The 15,629-nt window shown below is 44.2% G+C and overlaps 1 protein-coding gene across 1 annotated transcript in view; it reads left to right on the top strand.

Moving 5' to 3' along the window:
* Positions 1-4,304: 4,304 nt before the first annotated feature.
* KCND1 (potassium voltage-gated channel subfamily D member 1) overlaps positions 4,305-15,629 on the top strand; it is a gene marked incomplete at its 5' end in the record, with an annotated part of 48,191 nt that continues 36,866 nt past the window's right edge. Inside the window, one exon of the mRNA XM_081936557.1 lies at positions 4,305-5,419. Within this exon, the coding sequence (XP_081792683.1) occupies positions 4,305-5,419 (1,115 nt within the window). The remainder of the gene's footprint in view (positions 5,420-15,629) is intronic.

Below are 15,629 nucleotides of genomic sequence, written 5' to 3'. Positions count from 1 at the left end.
CACTGATTTTGTCCAGGGAACGAAATGAACTACGAAGCACTTGCTATATTAAGATTCTACTCATCTGTCCCTTCTACTCCCCCACACCCACATATACATTTTTGCAGGACTTTCCCCTTCTACTACTTCATATTGTCCATTTTCTTGCCACATGAACAACTTTCCAAACTATGGTTTGGGATACTTGTAGCTTTCATTTTAATTCTATGAAATTTTAAGAGGCCCACATGGGACCCCGGGAAATCCTCAGAATAAAGATGTTGCTGATGGCTTACTGTAGGCCAGGTTTGCATTATAACATTTTTATGTTACAATGCAAAAAAAAGATTTCTACATGCATCTTATAGCCCATGGTTGCCCTGCTAGGAATTCCTGCGATAAATAGAGCAAGTTTCCTATCATGCAGATGAAGCAATAATTCTCCCTTTCATTTATGTTACAGGCTTGCCATTATCAGAAACCAAGAACTAAGCAGGAGAAGATGATGACCTTCATATTGGGTGTGTTGGGTTGGCTTCAGAAGTGATGGGGAAATGAGAGTCCATCCTAGTCAAAGAGTGTGAAGAACTAGGAGTGGTAAAAGCTGCAACTGCATGCTTCTTTGGGCAGAGAGTTGTTTGGGTTTTTGTTTTTGTTTTTTGCTTTTGCTATTTTATACTGCATGATGTAGATTGATGAAGAGATATCATTGATTTATTGCACTTGCAAGTAACTGTTTCTGCCAAGAGGCACTCAGAGAAACATATATCAATTAAAAACAAAAAAATCAATAAAACAGCAAAAGTTAGAAATCATAAAAACACCACAACAATCCTGACATTAACTTAATAAAAACAAATTGTCTTCTCTGTGTTCTGTACTTATTGTTAATCTCCAGGCCTGTATGTATTAGTTCAGATGAAGAGAAATAAAAAAAAAACCTCTCAACATTCAGCAGGATCAAGAACTTAACCAAATGTAGGGTCCCTGATTTGTGCCAGTTTAGGCCCTATTGCTACTTTTGCTCCAGTACCAGAAAAGACATTTGGATATTGAAAAACACCTAGCCTTTCCCAGCATTCCCCAGGGAAGGGGGATTTTTTGGAGGGTATCAGTCTTAAGAGGGAGAACATTCCCTCTTGGGTCCTTGTCACCCCGTTTCGATTTTGCGGGATCTGTAATGAACCCAACGGGCAGACTGGGGTGCGCTCTACAAGAGAGCTGGGGGTTCAGAGGCTCTGCGCACCCGGCAAGCAACGCTCCCCGGGATCTCCAGAGGGGGCGCTGTGAGGAGATGTTTCTGTGCGAGATCGGAAGGAGGAGCGGCAGCCCGCATTCATTGAGAGAAGCTCGCCCCTCCCGCCCTGTTGCGATTATGCCCTCTCTTTCCCTGATCCTCCTCCTCTTTGTACTTATCCTGCGTGGCACCAAATTTGAAATTCCTATGCAGGCTCATCAACGTTAAAGCGGCAGCAATGCGCGCGGCAGCACTGCGCACAGCAGTCCAAGATCTCTGAGCTGCGGTCGGAAAAGGGAATATATGGCCCGGGTCTAAACGGCAGCCCAGAAGGAAGTTTCCAGCAAAAGGGGAAAGGAGGGTAGGGGAAAGAGAAGGACGCGTGGGGGAGTCCCTTCGTAGTGGACGGGGCGCCTGATTCCTCAAGGCGTTTGAAAGGGCCCCGGGCGTCCTTTCTGCTTGCCAGATCTCCAGGCTTCTTTCACCCCTGCTTGTTTAGCCCACGCCGGCCTTCTGCCTCCTTCCGCCATCCGGTCTCTAAGCACTTTTCTGTGGCTTGAAGGTGCTATCTGTTGATCGGGCACTTCTCCAGTCTCCCCCGCCCCCCCTTCCTGTCTCTTGCAGCTGCCCATCTCTAGTTTCTAACCAGTTCTTAGACTCATCCCGGTCTCCCTCGATGCACTCTTAAGATGTCCGGTTTATTTTATTTTATTTTATTCCTACGTGGTCGCAGCAAGCTGTTTTTCCGCTCCCGGTCTCTTTTTCCACTCAACGCCAGCTTCTCCTCGGTATCCATCCTGGCTTTTTTGCTTTATTCTCCTGTTGAACTCCTCCGTCTATGCCTGTTCCTATTCTTCCCTTCATTCCGGGCCATTCACCCCATTCCTTTCCTCCCGCCTCCGTCTTTCCAGCCTCTTGCCGCCACCCACCCGCCCCCTCCCCAGGCTGCGTCTTCCCTTCCCTGCTTTTGCTGGCCCCCGGCCGGCCCGAGCTTTGCCTGGGGTGCGCGCCTCCGCCGCCTGCGATGCAGCCACTCGCTGCTGCCAACCGCTCGCTCTGCCCCCTCCCTGCCGAATGCAGCTCACCCACACTCGCGCACACATTCTCAAATACACAAACACACACACACGCGCGCACACACACACGGCGCCCGGAGGGTGGGAGCGCGGCACAGTCAGACGGGCGAGCCGAAGGGAGCGATGTGGATCGGCACCGCCGAGAACAACCGGAGCCTTATCGCTTGCGTCCTGGGGGGCGGCTCGGCACCTCCTGACCCGACTCCCATTACCACACACCGGGGTTTGCGGTGGTCAGGCTACTGCCTGCTTCTCGGACAGTCTCCGGGGTAAGAGCCTTGCGTTAGCCTCCCCACCCCACCCGCAACCCTCCCCAATTACTCCACATACCAGTTAGATTGGGGTTCTTCACGCCTTCAACATCTTAGATTTGATGCTTTACTCCGAGTTGCCACCATTCCATCACGGATCACCGCCTTCTCTAAATTTGCCCTTCCTTCCTTCTTTCCTCCCTCCCTCCTTTCCTTCCCACAAGGATCTTGATTTTTTCCCCATTTTCAAACTTGCCTTGTTCTTCCTTTTCCTCTTGTCCAAAGTCTTGTCATGTTCTTTTCTTGATTCCCATCCCCCTCCTTCCAGTTTCCCCCTGCCTGGACCTTAATTTGTTGGAATTTATTTATTTTTTAAAAATCAAACTGTTTATAAAAATGTAGGCATGTTGTAGTTTGAGTCTAGCTTCTAGTTAGAGGTGGGAACTCTTGGCACAACTAAATGGGAAAGTTTGTTTGGATCCTGCGGGTGTTCCCTGAGAAATGCTCTTTTCTCTCCCCAATCCTCCCTTCTCTGGGGCTGTTGCTAGTTTGCCCTGAGAAACAGCAGTTTTCACACCCTAGTAGGTACAGAGAGATGACAAGTGTTCCCTTGCCTCTGCCAAATTCTTTGACAAAGCATCCTCATGCCACATCTTGGACACAGCATTATGAAGAGACATCATACTTTTTTGTCAGTGGCCTTTTGACTCTTACAATATGAAATAAGTCCTGTTGGCTCCTCTAGTCATTTGAGCTCTAGATTCCTAGATGTTATTCTAGCTCAGGAGAAGGATTTACATAGTTACCTAAAGGCTGATTTCCAGGCGCCTTCCTCAAGGATGGTGTGCAATTGTGGATCTCATTCCCTTGACCAGCTTCTTGGTTTCTCTTCCAAAGAATGCAGTCAAAAGACTGGATCCCAAACCAGTGCCTCTTAGGATTAGCACTTAATTAAACCATATTTCTCATGTAGTATTTTGGGGTTCTAGTTTTCAAAGCAGGACTAGTTCAATAACTTAAGAACTGCTGCATTCACTGCAAATGCCATAATCTAATTGCATGCGGTTATTTCTTTCTCATAGTTTGTTGTTTTTTATTTCTCTCTCTCTTCCCCCCCCTCCCCACCTTCTATAGCAATGTGTGTCCTCCCTAAAGGTGACGATATCAACTGAGCCCCTTTCTCCTACCTCCCCATCCCATGTTGGTATCCGGCCATCCATTTTCTCTGCCAACAGGAAGAAAGGATCAAAAGACAAAGAACAGAAGAACAATATAATTCATTGCAGGTTTCCAGAGAGGAGTGTCCATTATGTTCAGTCTGCACAGGACCAAATGGTCTAATTAGTCTGTCACCAGGCAGAAACTATGGAGAAGATCCCTGTCAGCTGCATTATCTCTTTCGGATTCCACCATTATTGATAATAGAGCACCTTGATCTGAATACAGAGCTGGAATGCTGTTTGGCAGCAAGTTCTCTAATGCATCCAGATTTGTTAACAACCACTGAAAACAGCTTGTATATTTTCGCACAGGAGGGGAAAAACGTCACTTTTTCGGCAACTTTGTTTGCCTGGATATTTTAGACAGAACTAATCCAGATGGCTCCATTCCTATTGAGACCCTCTAAGTCACTGACTTATGGTTGCAACTGACCAAAGTAACCAGCTGAGGAATTCTTTCAGGCGTCTTTCTACTAGACAGCCCCTATTTACCAAGAGTCTTAGCGCATAGAGGTTTTGATGGTGGTACAGCTTATACAGTATGGCTGCAGGAGTGGCAACCTGGCTGCCCTTTGCCCGGGCAGCAGCTGTGGGCTGGCTCCCACTGGCCAAAAAGCCTATGCCCAAACCTCCTCTGGACAATAAACGCCGCCATGATGAAATGTTGGTGGTCAACGTTAGTGGAAAACGCTTCCAAACATGGAAGAATACCCTTGACCGTTATCCAGATACTTTGTTAGGCAGTTCCGAGAAGGAATTCTTTTTTGACGAAGACAGCAAGGAATATTTCTTTGATCGTGACCCAGAGATGTTTCGGCACATTCTCAACTTCTATCGTACCGGCAGGCTCCATTACCCCCGCCAGGAGTGCATACAGGCCTTTGATGAAGAGCTGTCCTTTTATGGAATCATCCCAGAGCTGATTGGTGACTGCTGCTTGGAGGAATACCGAGATCGTAAGAAGGAGAACGCAGAGCGCCTGGCTGAGGATGAAGAAGCTGAGAATGCCACGGACACTTCCTTGCCACCAGATAGCACATTCCGCCAACAGCTCTGGAGAGCGTTTGAGAACCCCCACACCAGCACCATGGCTTTAGTCTTCTACTATGTGACTGGTTTCTTCATTGCCGTCTCGGTTATTGCCAATGTGGTGGAGACAATCCCATGCCGGCCACCTCCTGGGCAGAAGAGAAGCATGTCCTGTGGAGATCGTTTCCCCAAAGCTTTCTTCTGCATGGACACAGCCTGTGTCCTCATCTTCACCTTTGAGTATTTCATGCGGCTTTTTGCTGCCCCAAGTCGATTTAAGTTCATGAAAAGTGTGATGAGTATCATTGATGTTGTGGCCATCATGCCTTATTATATTGGGCTGGTGATGCCAGAAAATGAAAATGTCTCGGGGGCCTTTGTGACCCTGAGAGTCTTCCGTGTCTTCCGCATCTTCAAGTTCTCACGTCACTCACAGGGCCTAAGGATCCTGGGCTATACTCTTAAGAGCTGTGCCTCTGAGTTGGGCTTCCTTCTCTTCTCCCTCACTATGGCTATCATCATCTTTGCTACTGTTATGTTCTATGCTGAGAAGAGCACAACGGAGACCAACTTCACCAGCATCCCTGCTGCCTTCTGGTACACTATTGTCACCATGACCACACTTGGGTGAGTTCCCACTTTCAGACATGGCCATAAGGTCTCAGCTCTACACTATTTATCTCCCTGCTCAATTAGGAAAAAAAATCCAATTACAATTCTTTTGGAAAACGATTATTGGGTTGATACCTAATGGCATCCTGACTTTCTTGTTAATTAATATACCCCAAATCCAGGCTGTCGTCAGATAATGAGCTGTGGGAATTAAGAGCTTGTCAGTTTCCAGAGTAGGCACAAGAGCCAAACCATTAGGAGATGGGTAAGCATTAAGCCCATGCAGGTCACAACGTTAGTTTGGAAGTTATGTCATCTACAAATGGGTCCAGATAGCCTCTTCCCCAGACACTCTTATAAAGTGGTGGCAAAAAAGGTGACTCTGCCAAATGAAAGAGAGAACATGCGTCCTCACCTTTAGATGATTCTGAGATCAATGCGGCATTATCTTCAAGGAGATACTGCCAGAAAAAAGTGTCTTTATCTTTGGGGAAAGGTGAGGAGACACCCATATGAGAACCAAGAGAAATTGAGATGGGGCCTATTGAGGTCAAATAAGTGGGAGTTGCAAACTAAAAGGGCAATGGGAGAAGGAGAGAGGGAAGGAAGGAAGGAAGGAAGGAAGGAAGGAAGGAAGGAAGGAAGGAAGGAAGGAAGGAAGGAAGGAAGGAAGGAAGAAAGAAGGAAGGGTTTAGGAAAGATGTATAAATATGTGGATCTTTTCCCTCAAAAAATAGAAGCACCATTTTTGTATCTGTTATGGATGAAAACTTTAGCCTATTCTTTCAAATATAGCATTTCCTCCATATTCTGTACACAATGCGCTGACTTGTAATCATAGCTCTGGCTGCTGTACAGAAGCACTGATCTTCCTTTTTAAACCACCACATTTGGGGGATATTGTATGCATTCTAGAACTGTATGCACTTTCTGGAAAATCAAAAAGTGATTTTGGGTGCGCTTGTGCATGCATACTTGCCGGTTAGATTTTTAACATTGGGACTGGGGGACTGGTGTTTCAGAGTGCCAGCTGGCTTCAGAGATTTATTTTCCTCAATCAACTGATTGATTCTCTTTTTCCTCTGAATTCAACTGGGTAGCATGTGTTACATTAGAACAGGATAAGAAAATCTAGTGTCTCGAGGTCTCTATAAAATTTTAGTTCCAGTTCATTTCTGGGCTTTCCACGGTTCACATTCCACGATGGGGTTTAGTACCATATGATCGTTTTTAGAATTAAGAGGTTCAATCAAATTATTACTAAATTATTAAAATCATGTTGTTATTGATGTATCTTATATAATACATAGCACTTTATAATTTACCATGAGCAAAAGACAAGTTCCTTCTCTCTCAAAGGTTTATTTACAATGTAAAGAGAAATTGGAGCATCGTCAGAAAAAGAGAATTAAAGGGGGTTCTGTGAGCAAAAGCAAGATGTGGCTGGCTATTTTGAAAGATTCAGGGTGATATAGATCAAGGGCTTTTTGGAAGTCTGCAGGAAGCGATGCTACTAGGTTTATTATTAACAAAGGGTTTTCCTGTATTCCAATGAATCATTACTTCTGGCATCTATTTCTGTACCTGTTTTGTTTTATCCTTACTGGGAGCATCCAGGCTGCCACAAGAATCCAAGTTGGGGAGTTTTTATAATCCATCGGCTTCCATCTGGGAGAACTTATGAATGTGTGTTGAGACTGTGTGAAACCTAGTTTTATTTTAGATTCTCATTCTCCCTGCAAGATTCTCCAAGGGTAGTAACATCTGGAATTACCTCCATTATATCCTAACAACCGTTCTATGGAGTTGGTCCAGGGATGAGAGAAAGGGCAGTTAGAAAGGAGTGAGTCCTAGAGAGCCACAGGCAAATGTCAAGGAGATTTGGAGAACCTGGTCAGATATACTGGGAGTATTTTCAAAAGTTGTCCAGAATAATCCTTTGACTAACTACTAATTTCCAAGAGGGCTCTCAGGTTTCAAGCCTCCCTGGAAGCCATTCTCAATCTGTCTGACCAAATATCCTAAATCCTTCTGACATTTGCCTATGAATCTCCACCAGCAAAGGATGAGAGAAAGAGATTTTGATGAGAGAGAGAGAGAGAGAGGGAGGGAGGGAGGGAGGGAGAGAGAGAGAGGGAGGGAGGGGGAGAGAGAGAGAGAGAGAGAGAGAGAGAGAGAGAGAGAGAGAGAGAGAGAGAGAGAGAGAGAGAGACCAAAAATATAAGTGCTGCTCTTGAATCAGATACTAGGACTCTGGTTGAAAATAAATAGCCAGGAGAAAGAAAAAAGGCTAGATAAGGAATTAGTGTCATTTACTGGGCATATTTTGGCTTGATTCTGATGAAGGAAAGAAGTGAGGGATGGAAGGAGGAAGAAAGGAAGGAAATGACCCACTTCTCAGAGATCAGAAAATTATTCTCTTATCAACTGGAATTGGTGTTGCTGAAGCTGAAAATCTGGGTGATGGATTTGTTAAAAATCGCTTTCATTTTTCCATATTCTGGATGTGGGGCTGGTAGTTCAGTGCAGTGATGGGTTGGCCAGAAACACAACAGGGTTTTAGGATAGAAGAAATTATTATGGTAAAAGGAAGCTGTGGTACATGCTCTTTTCCCCGCTCAGAATGTATCCATATGGCAATTTCCTGACAGTTTTTGAATCATGAAAGGGTAGATTGTGTCTACAGACCAGGGCAAATGGAGCCTCCATTCAGTATATGTTGGAAGTGGGCCAGGTTGGGACTGAAGACCGATCCTTTAGGTTCAGGACCGTTGGTAGTCTGGCAAAGAGGAGAAGGAAGAGAGGAGCATGAACAGGTGATGACTAGTTTGAATGAAAAGAATCCACTTTCTCTGCTGTGTCTAAACTTAATGAGAATCCACTGGTTGCTATAACATTTCTCCAGTGTCAGCAGCTGAGCTAGCAAGAACTCTTGGCTCCCTTCCTTTCCAGTCTCTACTAGGCTCTGTTGAGAATTACCCTTCCCAATAAATCCCAGCCATAATTCCCAACTCCTTTCCTATTCTCAACCAGGCCACAAAGCCCTGCTTCTCATTCCACTCTTCTCTCCTGAAATCTGATGGTTCCCGTTATTGGGAAGCTTAATTATCTGCCCTGTTCCCATCCTGGTCAATTAAGTTTTAATAACTTGCTTGCACTTGTGCCAGAGAGAGACACCCGCTGTCGGCAAACATACCCCCTCCCAGTTCCCAGCCCTGAAGACGTCAGTGAAAGCCTCTGTTTCCACATAAAGAGGCACCGAGGCATCTGAGCTGCTCTCCCCTCAGGAACTGGGCCAGGAAGTGAGATCTCCTGGCATCCTATTTGGTAACCATCTCTGCCCAGAATAAAGTCTCTTTTTTTCCTCATGGAGTACTCCCTTGCAGCCCTCACACAGCTCTTTCCTTTTTTGCCGGTACGCATGGACCAGCCTTTGATACTTTAAGCAGCAGAATATTAAGCCAGGCTCACCGTTAATCACCACAGTGATCCCGGTGGCTCTGTAGCTCTTTTAGCTTAGCAGAGGCACAGCTTTTTCCTCCCACCCCGTGAGATCCTAGGACTCCTGCTTTCTTGGGTGGGAAAAGCTCTTTGCAGAGAGCCCCAATGGTGGTAGTAGTTTGGATAGAATTTATTTTTCTAGGGGGAGGGGGTGTCATATAAATAACAAATCAAGAATGCCCACTGTTGCCAAATATTACCTTGGGTGTGTTTTCTAGAAGGAATTTACCATGTTATTTATTATTAAATTTATTTTCTGCTCATCTTGCCGTGGGTCTACTCTTGGTGGCTCTAGTGTGGACTAGTGTGTAATATTAGGTCCCAGTAGCCATTCCTCAGCGGTCTTTGGCCTAGGACTTTAGTCACACAGGCAGGAATATTGCGGAACTGAGCTCCTGAGGTAGCTAGAGAGACCCATTTGGGGGCAAAAATGAACAAGGCCCTGCCTTGTCATTTCTATTCTCCACCTGTAAAATGGGAATAGGGTGAATTACTTTTCAGGATGCTTAATGGATCCAGTGAATCATATCAAGCCATCAAGCTTATTGCAACAGTTGGCCACTTAATTTAGATCCATCTGTGACATTGACTCTCTCTAAGTTGCCTTGCTAGGTCGGATAGCTGCTGTTACCACCTCATAGACTTTTTTTGCAGTTTTTGAAAGTGGAGGAGACCCCTCAGGCTCTAATAAGGGCAGTTCAGGGACCTCCCTAGCAAGGTCATGCATGCCTGGAAGGATGGGAATGGTAGTCTTAACACATTTGGAGGTAGGCTGATTGGGGGGGAGGCTGGCTGGATCACAGTCTCCAGAGTACTCTTGCTATTGCTTGCTGCCATTTTTGTCCCCAGGGCCTGGGTGAAGCTTTTCTCTAGTTCTCCATTCTCCAACCTGACCTCTGGACAAAGGATAAAATAATGTCCTTGGTTATTCAGTATTCTTTCTGTGCCAGTCTGCCAAGGGCACCTGGCTTGTCTTGCCCTGAGGAAGAATAGGTTGTACATACATCCCTGTCTGCCATATTTTTCCTCCCCTTTCCTGTCTCTTCTCCTTTCTGTTCCCAGTGCAGTTTGTCTCTTTTCCGTCAATGTTCTGCCCGTGGACTTCTTGATTCTTAACAGCAATCTCCTGACAGCTTTCCTTCCCCTCGGTTTCCTAGCCCTCAATCTTCCCGCATACTCAGCTAACAGGACACCATCCTTCATGCAGAAAAGTCCAAATTAAAAATAGCTCTGGGGTGCTGCAGCCTCTTGTATAAGCGGGTGCCTTGCCACAGAAGGGGTGGCACCAACATGAACCCAGAGAAAGGCTCAAGGTACACCCGTCTGCTTTTTCTATTCGACATAGTTCTTATCTTAGCATCAGAAAAGAAGATTGTCTAATTTAGTTTAAATGTCCCCTTTCCCTCACTCTTCCCCCCCCAGGTGTTTTCAAAGGCATCTTTGGCTGTTTGTCCACTTATGCAGGGGCAATGCCAGTGCTGGGTTTCCCCAGCCTGAATGCAGCCAGGTCAGCAATTCTGGGCTTTTATTGTTGTTGCTGAGTAATTTCTCTTTATGGGCTAAGTCACTTAATGTGTAACCAAAGGGAGGGGAAAGAAATAAATAAATTTCCAGGCAGTGAAGGAGCCTACGTAGGAATTGAATTATTTATAGTAGGACCACGGAGAGAGGAGAGAACTGGCTGCCACTGAAACACAATTCTGTTAAAATCGTGGCTGCAGGAACGGACCCTTTGTGGATGGAAATTTGGCTGGAAAACGAGGGAAGGGGTCTAAATTATGGGGTAAAGAATTATTAGGAGGATGAAGAAGAGCTACTGGCTGCTTCCCATTGAGCTCTACTGATCAGTCCAGCTCTCCAACCTCAAAAAGGGAACTGGTGGGTTATTTCAAAATCATTAAACTCAAGAGATTATAGATTCTTTCCTTGCTCCAGTTGGGCGGAGGGGGTGATTGGCTCTGGTTTTCTTTCCAGATTTTTTAAACATAAAATTCAGAAGCAAATACTGGTGAGATTAAAAAGATGGTAGATGCTTGGATTTTGGATTTTGGAAAGCCTGAATTCAATTGCAGTTATGAAATAGTGCACAGGGCACCTTAAAAAGGTACGGAAAAGTCAGCTGCCCTGCCCTCAAATTGGCAGCATTAGATAAAAACCTTGTAAATTCCTCATTGGTCCAAGATCAGCCTGGACTTAAGCATTAAAACATTGTTTAAGATTTCCAGTTTTAGACCTGGGACACCTTGTAGGAATGAAATGTATAAATTAGTTTGAAATGGAGTATTTTTTGCCTCATCCATTAAACCCATTTCAAGTGCTCATGTCAAAGCTTCAGCTAGGCATGGAATAAATCTCTCTCTAGGAATGCCAATACAGTGAACAAACAATTTGAGGAGGAGGCTCAGATCAGTTTTTATTGTAGATGCAAAAAAAAATTTTTTTTAATGTTGAAGAACAGCTACTGCAGAATCTAGGAATCTAGCCATATTTCTGGGTTAGTTCTAGTGTTTAGGCCCTCTGTCTGTTTCCACCCCTATCAATGGGATGGAATTGATGTTGCCTATTCTCATACTTGGATGCTGACGGAACATGCACGGGGTTCTTGATTATACAACTTTTGTCTTGCCGCCTTCAACCCTTGTAACTGGGCACGTGGGAGCAATGACTAGACTGTTTCTGAGGTTCTGTTTTCTCAGTATTCAGTAGCTAAAGCCATTTGCATCTGTTGAGGGCAAACATGGATACAAAGAACCCCGAACCTGCAGAACAAAGTGCAGTTGTGTGATTTTTCTTTTAAATAAATGCAAGTATTTGCACCAAAGCTTGCACGGTGATTTTTACTTGGCATGGTTTTGCTGTTGCTTATGGCTCTTTCACCAAGACTCCTGAGATTACCAGGCATAACCATAAGGATTAGGAACTTGCTTCTTTTTATAATGAAAACTGAAATTCTCAGGAACCTCCTCTGCTCAAGAACCTCATTCGTACCTCCACAGAATTATGACACGTATATTGCCCTGCACAGGGTTGAATAAACTTTGGGCACCTTTCTGTTTAGAAAGACAGAATTTCATAGTAAGGAGCTGCCACTGAATAGACTTAATATGTAGGCCAGATGACAAGTTTAGTTGATGGAAAAGCAGAATCACAAGTATGTGCGGGAGAGGAATGCATCCTTCTTTATGCAAGTAAATATCAGGACTTTGAGGCTGGGAGTGAAAAGAAGGCTGGCGGCGCCAGCATGACCAGAAAACAGAGTTTAATTTGCTTTCTACTGGCCTTTGGCTAACCAGAGGACCAGTAGTGTTGCTGAATCACTAACCCCATCGTTCTGTAAATGCTGTATCAGTTGACTGCCAGGCTGTGGAGGGCTCCCAATTTCTACATAAGTGGCTGCTTTGCCAAAAGCCAAACCAATAATTCATGCTGATCCTGAATTTTCAGGGTTTCCTTGAGATTCCTTCAGCAGAGGTCTCCTCACTTGCAGTAGTACATGGACTTTATCTCTGAGATGGAGCCAGGTTTGGCCTAAGGAAGACCTCCATGTTTTGCCCAATCTGCAGAGCCCCTCCTTCTTCTCTCATAAGATTATTCTCATTCTATTGCTGGAATGAATTTTGTTGTTTCAGTGCCTAGTGATTTATTGGTTCAAGCATTGGCTTTGTTTGCCTAGCACACTAAATCAAAAAAAAAATGTGGTTTACAATCCATACATTGAATTTTGGCTAAGCCATATTACGGTTTGCTTCTTTGTGGCTTAGCGTGGTGCAAATCCATCAATTGTGATTTGTTTAATAAACTATGATTAAGCAAATAATGGCATTGCATGGCATATAAACTGAACCACTGATCTCCAACTCTGTTTAGGTAGTGAGGATGAATAGAACTGTAGCCTTAGTGTACCCTTTTATTCTGACTTTCCTAATCCTTAGCTTTCTTCGAACCACTTTAGACGTTTGGCACCAAGATCTCCAAATCATTGTTACACTCATGCCATTGGGAACACCTTGTGCTTAGAAGTATGAGCGTATACAAAGAGTTCTTCCTCAACCACAGTTGAGAGTGAAAATTTGCAAATTGTTCATTGTGTTGCATGCTGAATTGGAAACCCAGCGGACAGGACAAAATCTGTTTCTATGAAAAGAGGCCTCTTTTATTGAGGCTTTTGAAGAGCTTCTCCCTTGGCCAGACTGGACAGGCCATACTAACCCTTCAGGTGATGCTTTTCAAGTAGGTGGATAGACAGCAATGGCTGGGAAACTAATGTGGGATGTCATCCAAGGGAAATAGAAGCGCAGCCAATATCTTCATCCCCCATTCAAAACTTGCTACAGAAATTTCCTTTTATTCAATGCAGTCAGTTCTTATCTACTTGCTTTTGGCAAGCATTTTTCTCTTGAAAAAGGGTTTTGCAAATTTAAAACACCCTGGGATCGATCGCTTGCTTGGCTCAGGGGACCTTTGATGCATTTGAGATCCCCAGTCTGGTGCACTCCACCTTTGTAGGAAGATTATTCCCACTTCAGCCAGCCACTACAGCCAACGGGGCTGCAGGCTAAAGAGAGTGAGAATTGCAGCCCAGTGCACTGGGAGGGCACCAGTTGGGGAATGTCGTTCTGGGTGTTGTTGTTGTTGTTGTTGTTGTTGTTATTGAAAGGTTTGGTGATGCTGTTCATTGTACTTTTGGCATCTGTGTGCAATGGTGCAAACAAAGCTCCTTGTCATTGATGCCCAGAGGGCAACCACTTCCTCCAGAATCCTGTTTCAAAGTACTTCCCAGCTCACCATGTGTGCAATTCCCCCTCACTCACAGTCTTGGCAGGAATTTTGCATGAACACACACATGAAGGCATTCTGGATGCAGCTATTTCATGTTTCAGGAAAGGAGGGGTTTTTGCTCATGCTGGTTTGCGACGCAAAAAACACCCATTTGGAAGGCTTTGCAGCTGCAGTCTATAATCACACAAAGCCATAGTGTGTTTGGTTTTGGCTTAATTCATTAAGGGGAATCCAACTGTTAGGGTTTTTAAAATAATAATTTAGAATGTTTTAGTGAAGTCAGCCAGTGGTGGCTTTTCAGCAGTCCGTTCATGTGTTGGGGAAACAGGGCTCATATTGAAACGGTTACTCAATCTGTACTATCTCTTTAGTGGTGTCCATGGTTTTGAAGAAGGAATGATAACTGCCTAACTCCTTTGCCTTTGAGAAGGGTGTGATTCTGATGGTTTTGGAAGAGATCCAGAGTCCTGGGATGGAAGAGCAGGTGACAGCAGTGAAGGCTTGAGAAATGGGCAGATTTGCCAACAGAAGAGCCTTCTATTGCCATGACAAGAATGAGATTTATTGTAGTAAATGTTTTCTTCAATATAGGTTTATTTATGTACTTTTTTCTGCTACCACAAATGAGTAATGCTGCAGTCTTCTAGCCATTTGCTTAGCAGTAGAACTTAGCAGGGTTTGTTTGTTTGTTTGTTTGAACTTTTAACATTTTATAAAGAATGACTGCCCCATGGTATATCCAAAAGAGAGAGCTGAGGAGAGAAAGAGAAACGAAGACAGGGCTCTGTAGGAAAACTATTAGGTTTCTAAATTCATTCTCCTCTATCCTAAAATGATGATGCTTGGTATGGATTTTTTTACAAGTATTGTCCTCAGCAGGGATAATCTTTAAAGGATAGCAGGTACCAATGGTTTTTTGTTTTTTTTGCAAAAAAAGCCAATGGATTAATCTTACATTTCTAAGCAATTCATTTATGTTTAATATTAAAACAAGCATTTTGCAGCACAAACTCAGTCTCAAAAATCCACATTCCTTAGCCAGTAAACATGAGACGAATTGAGAGCATTTGCCTAATTTATTTTCATTTCTAGCTCTGCCTTGGTGTCTGATGGGAGAGGAGGAATAAAACTCTGAGGACTTTTATTCAGATCTCCCCCTGGGTTCAGAAATTTCAGCAGGCCCTAATTCCTCTAAGGAACAGCCACATAGGCGTGGGGGTTTTATTCCCAAAAGCACAGCTATTGTTCTCAGGATCCTTATTCACCTTACCTTCCCTGCATTTTTTTTTCTTTGCCCTCTTACTATATTTCTACTGAAGAAAATTGGAATATATTTTGTATTTGAAGGGCAGGGCAGTGATGCAAAAGTAGGTGTGTGTGTGTGAGAGAGGATTTTCTGGCTTATTTTCTGTATTTTTGTAAGACTTGCGTTGTTTTTTTCCTTGTTTAATACAAACTTAAACCCATGAAGCTCTAAACCTGATGCTTGATCATTGGGATGGGAGGCCACAAAATAAGTTGGACACCACAGCAGTCCTAGAGCGTAAATCTCATATCCTTGTCATAGATGCACACAGCTCTTGCTAAATTATATTAACACAGCAGAACCCAGAATCATCCCCAGTCAGGAAAAGATGGCTTCACTCAAACACCTTTCAAGTGCAGTTTGATTTCTGCTGGTTTAATCCAAGCAGATTTTAGTGGATTAACCTGGCATTTAAAGCTAAGTATTCCTGCAGCCCTTTGTGGTTGCCAAACTGGTATGAAAATGCGTTGCCGTGCCATGACTGTGGCTGGTGTTTATTTCTCTCCCTGTATAGATGCAGGCAAGTTCCTTTTTATGAAAGGATATGAGAAGCGCTGCATCCAGCAGAATGGAAGCATACACTGACAAACCAAATCATATCCATACACACTCACACCCATTGCTGAAATCTTCATTATT

The sequence above is a fragment of the Natrix helvetica genome (genome assembly GCF_964273705.1).
Source record: "Natrix helvetica genome assembly, chromosome: 1".
Taxonomy (NCBI): Eukaryota; Metazoa; Chordata; class Lepidosauria; order Squamata; family Natricidae; genus Natrix; species Natrix helvetica.
Note: the sequence above shows the minus strand (reverse complement) of the source record. Positions and strands in the feature narration are given on the sequence as shown.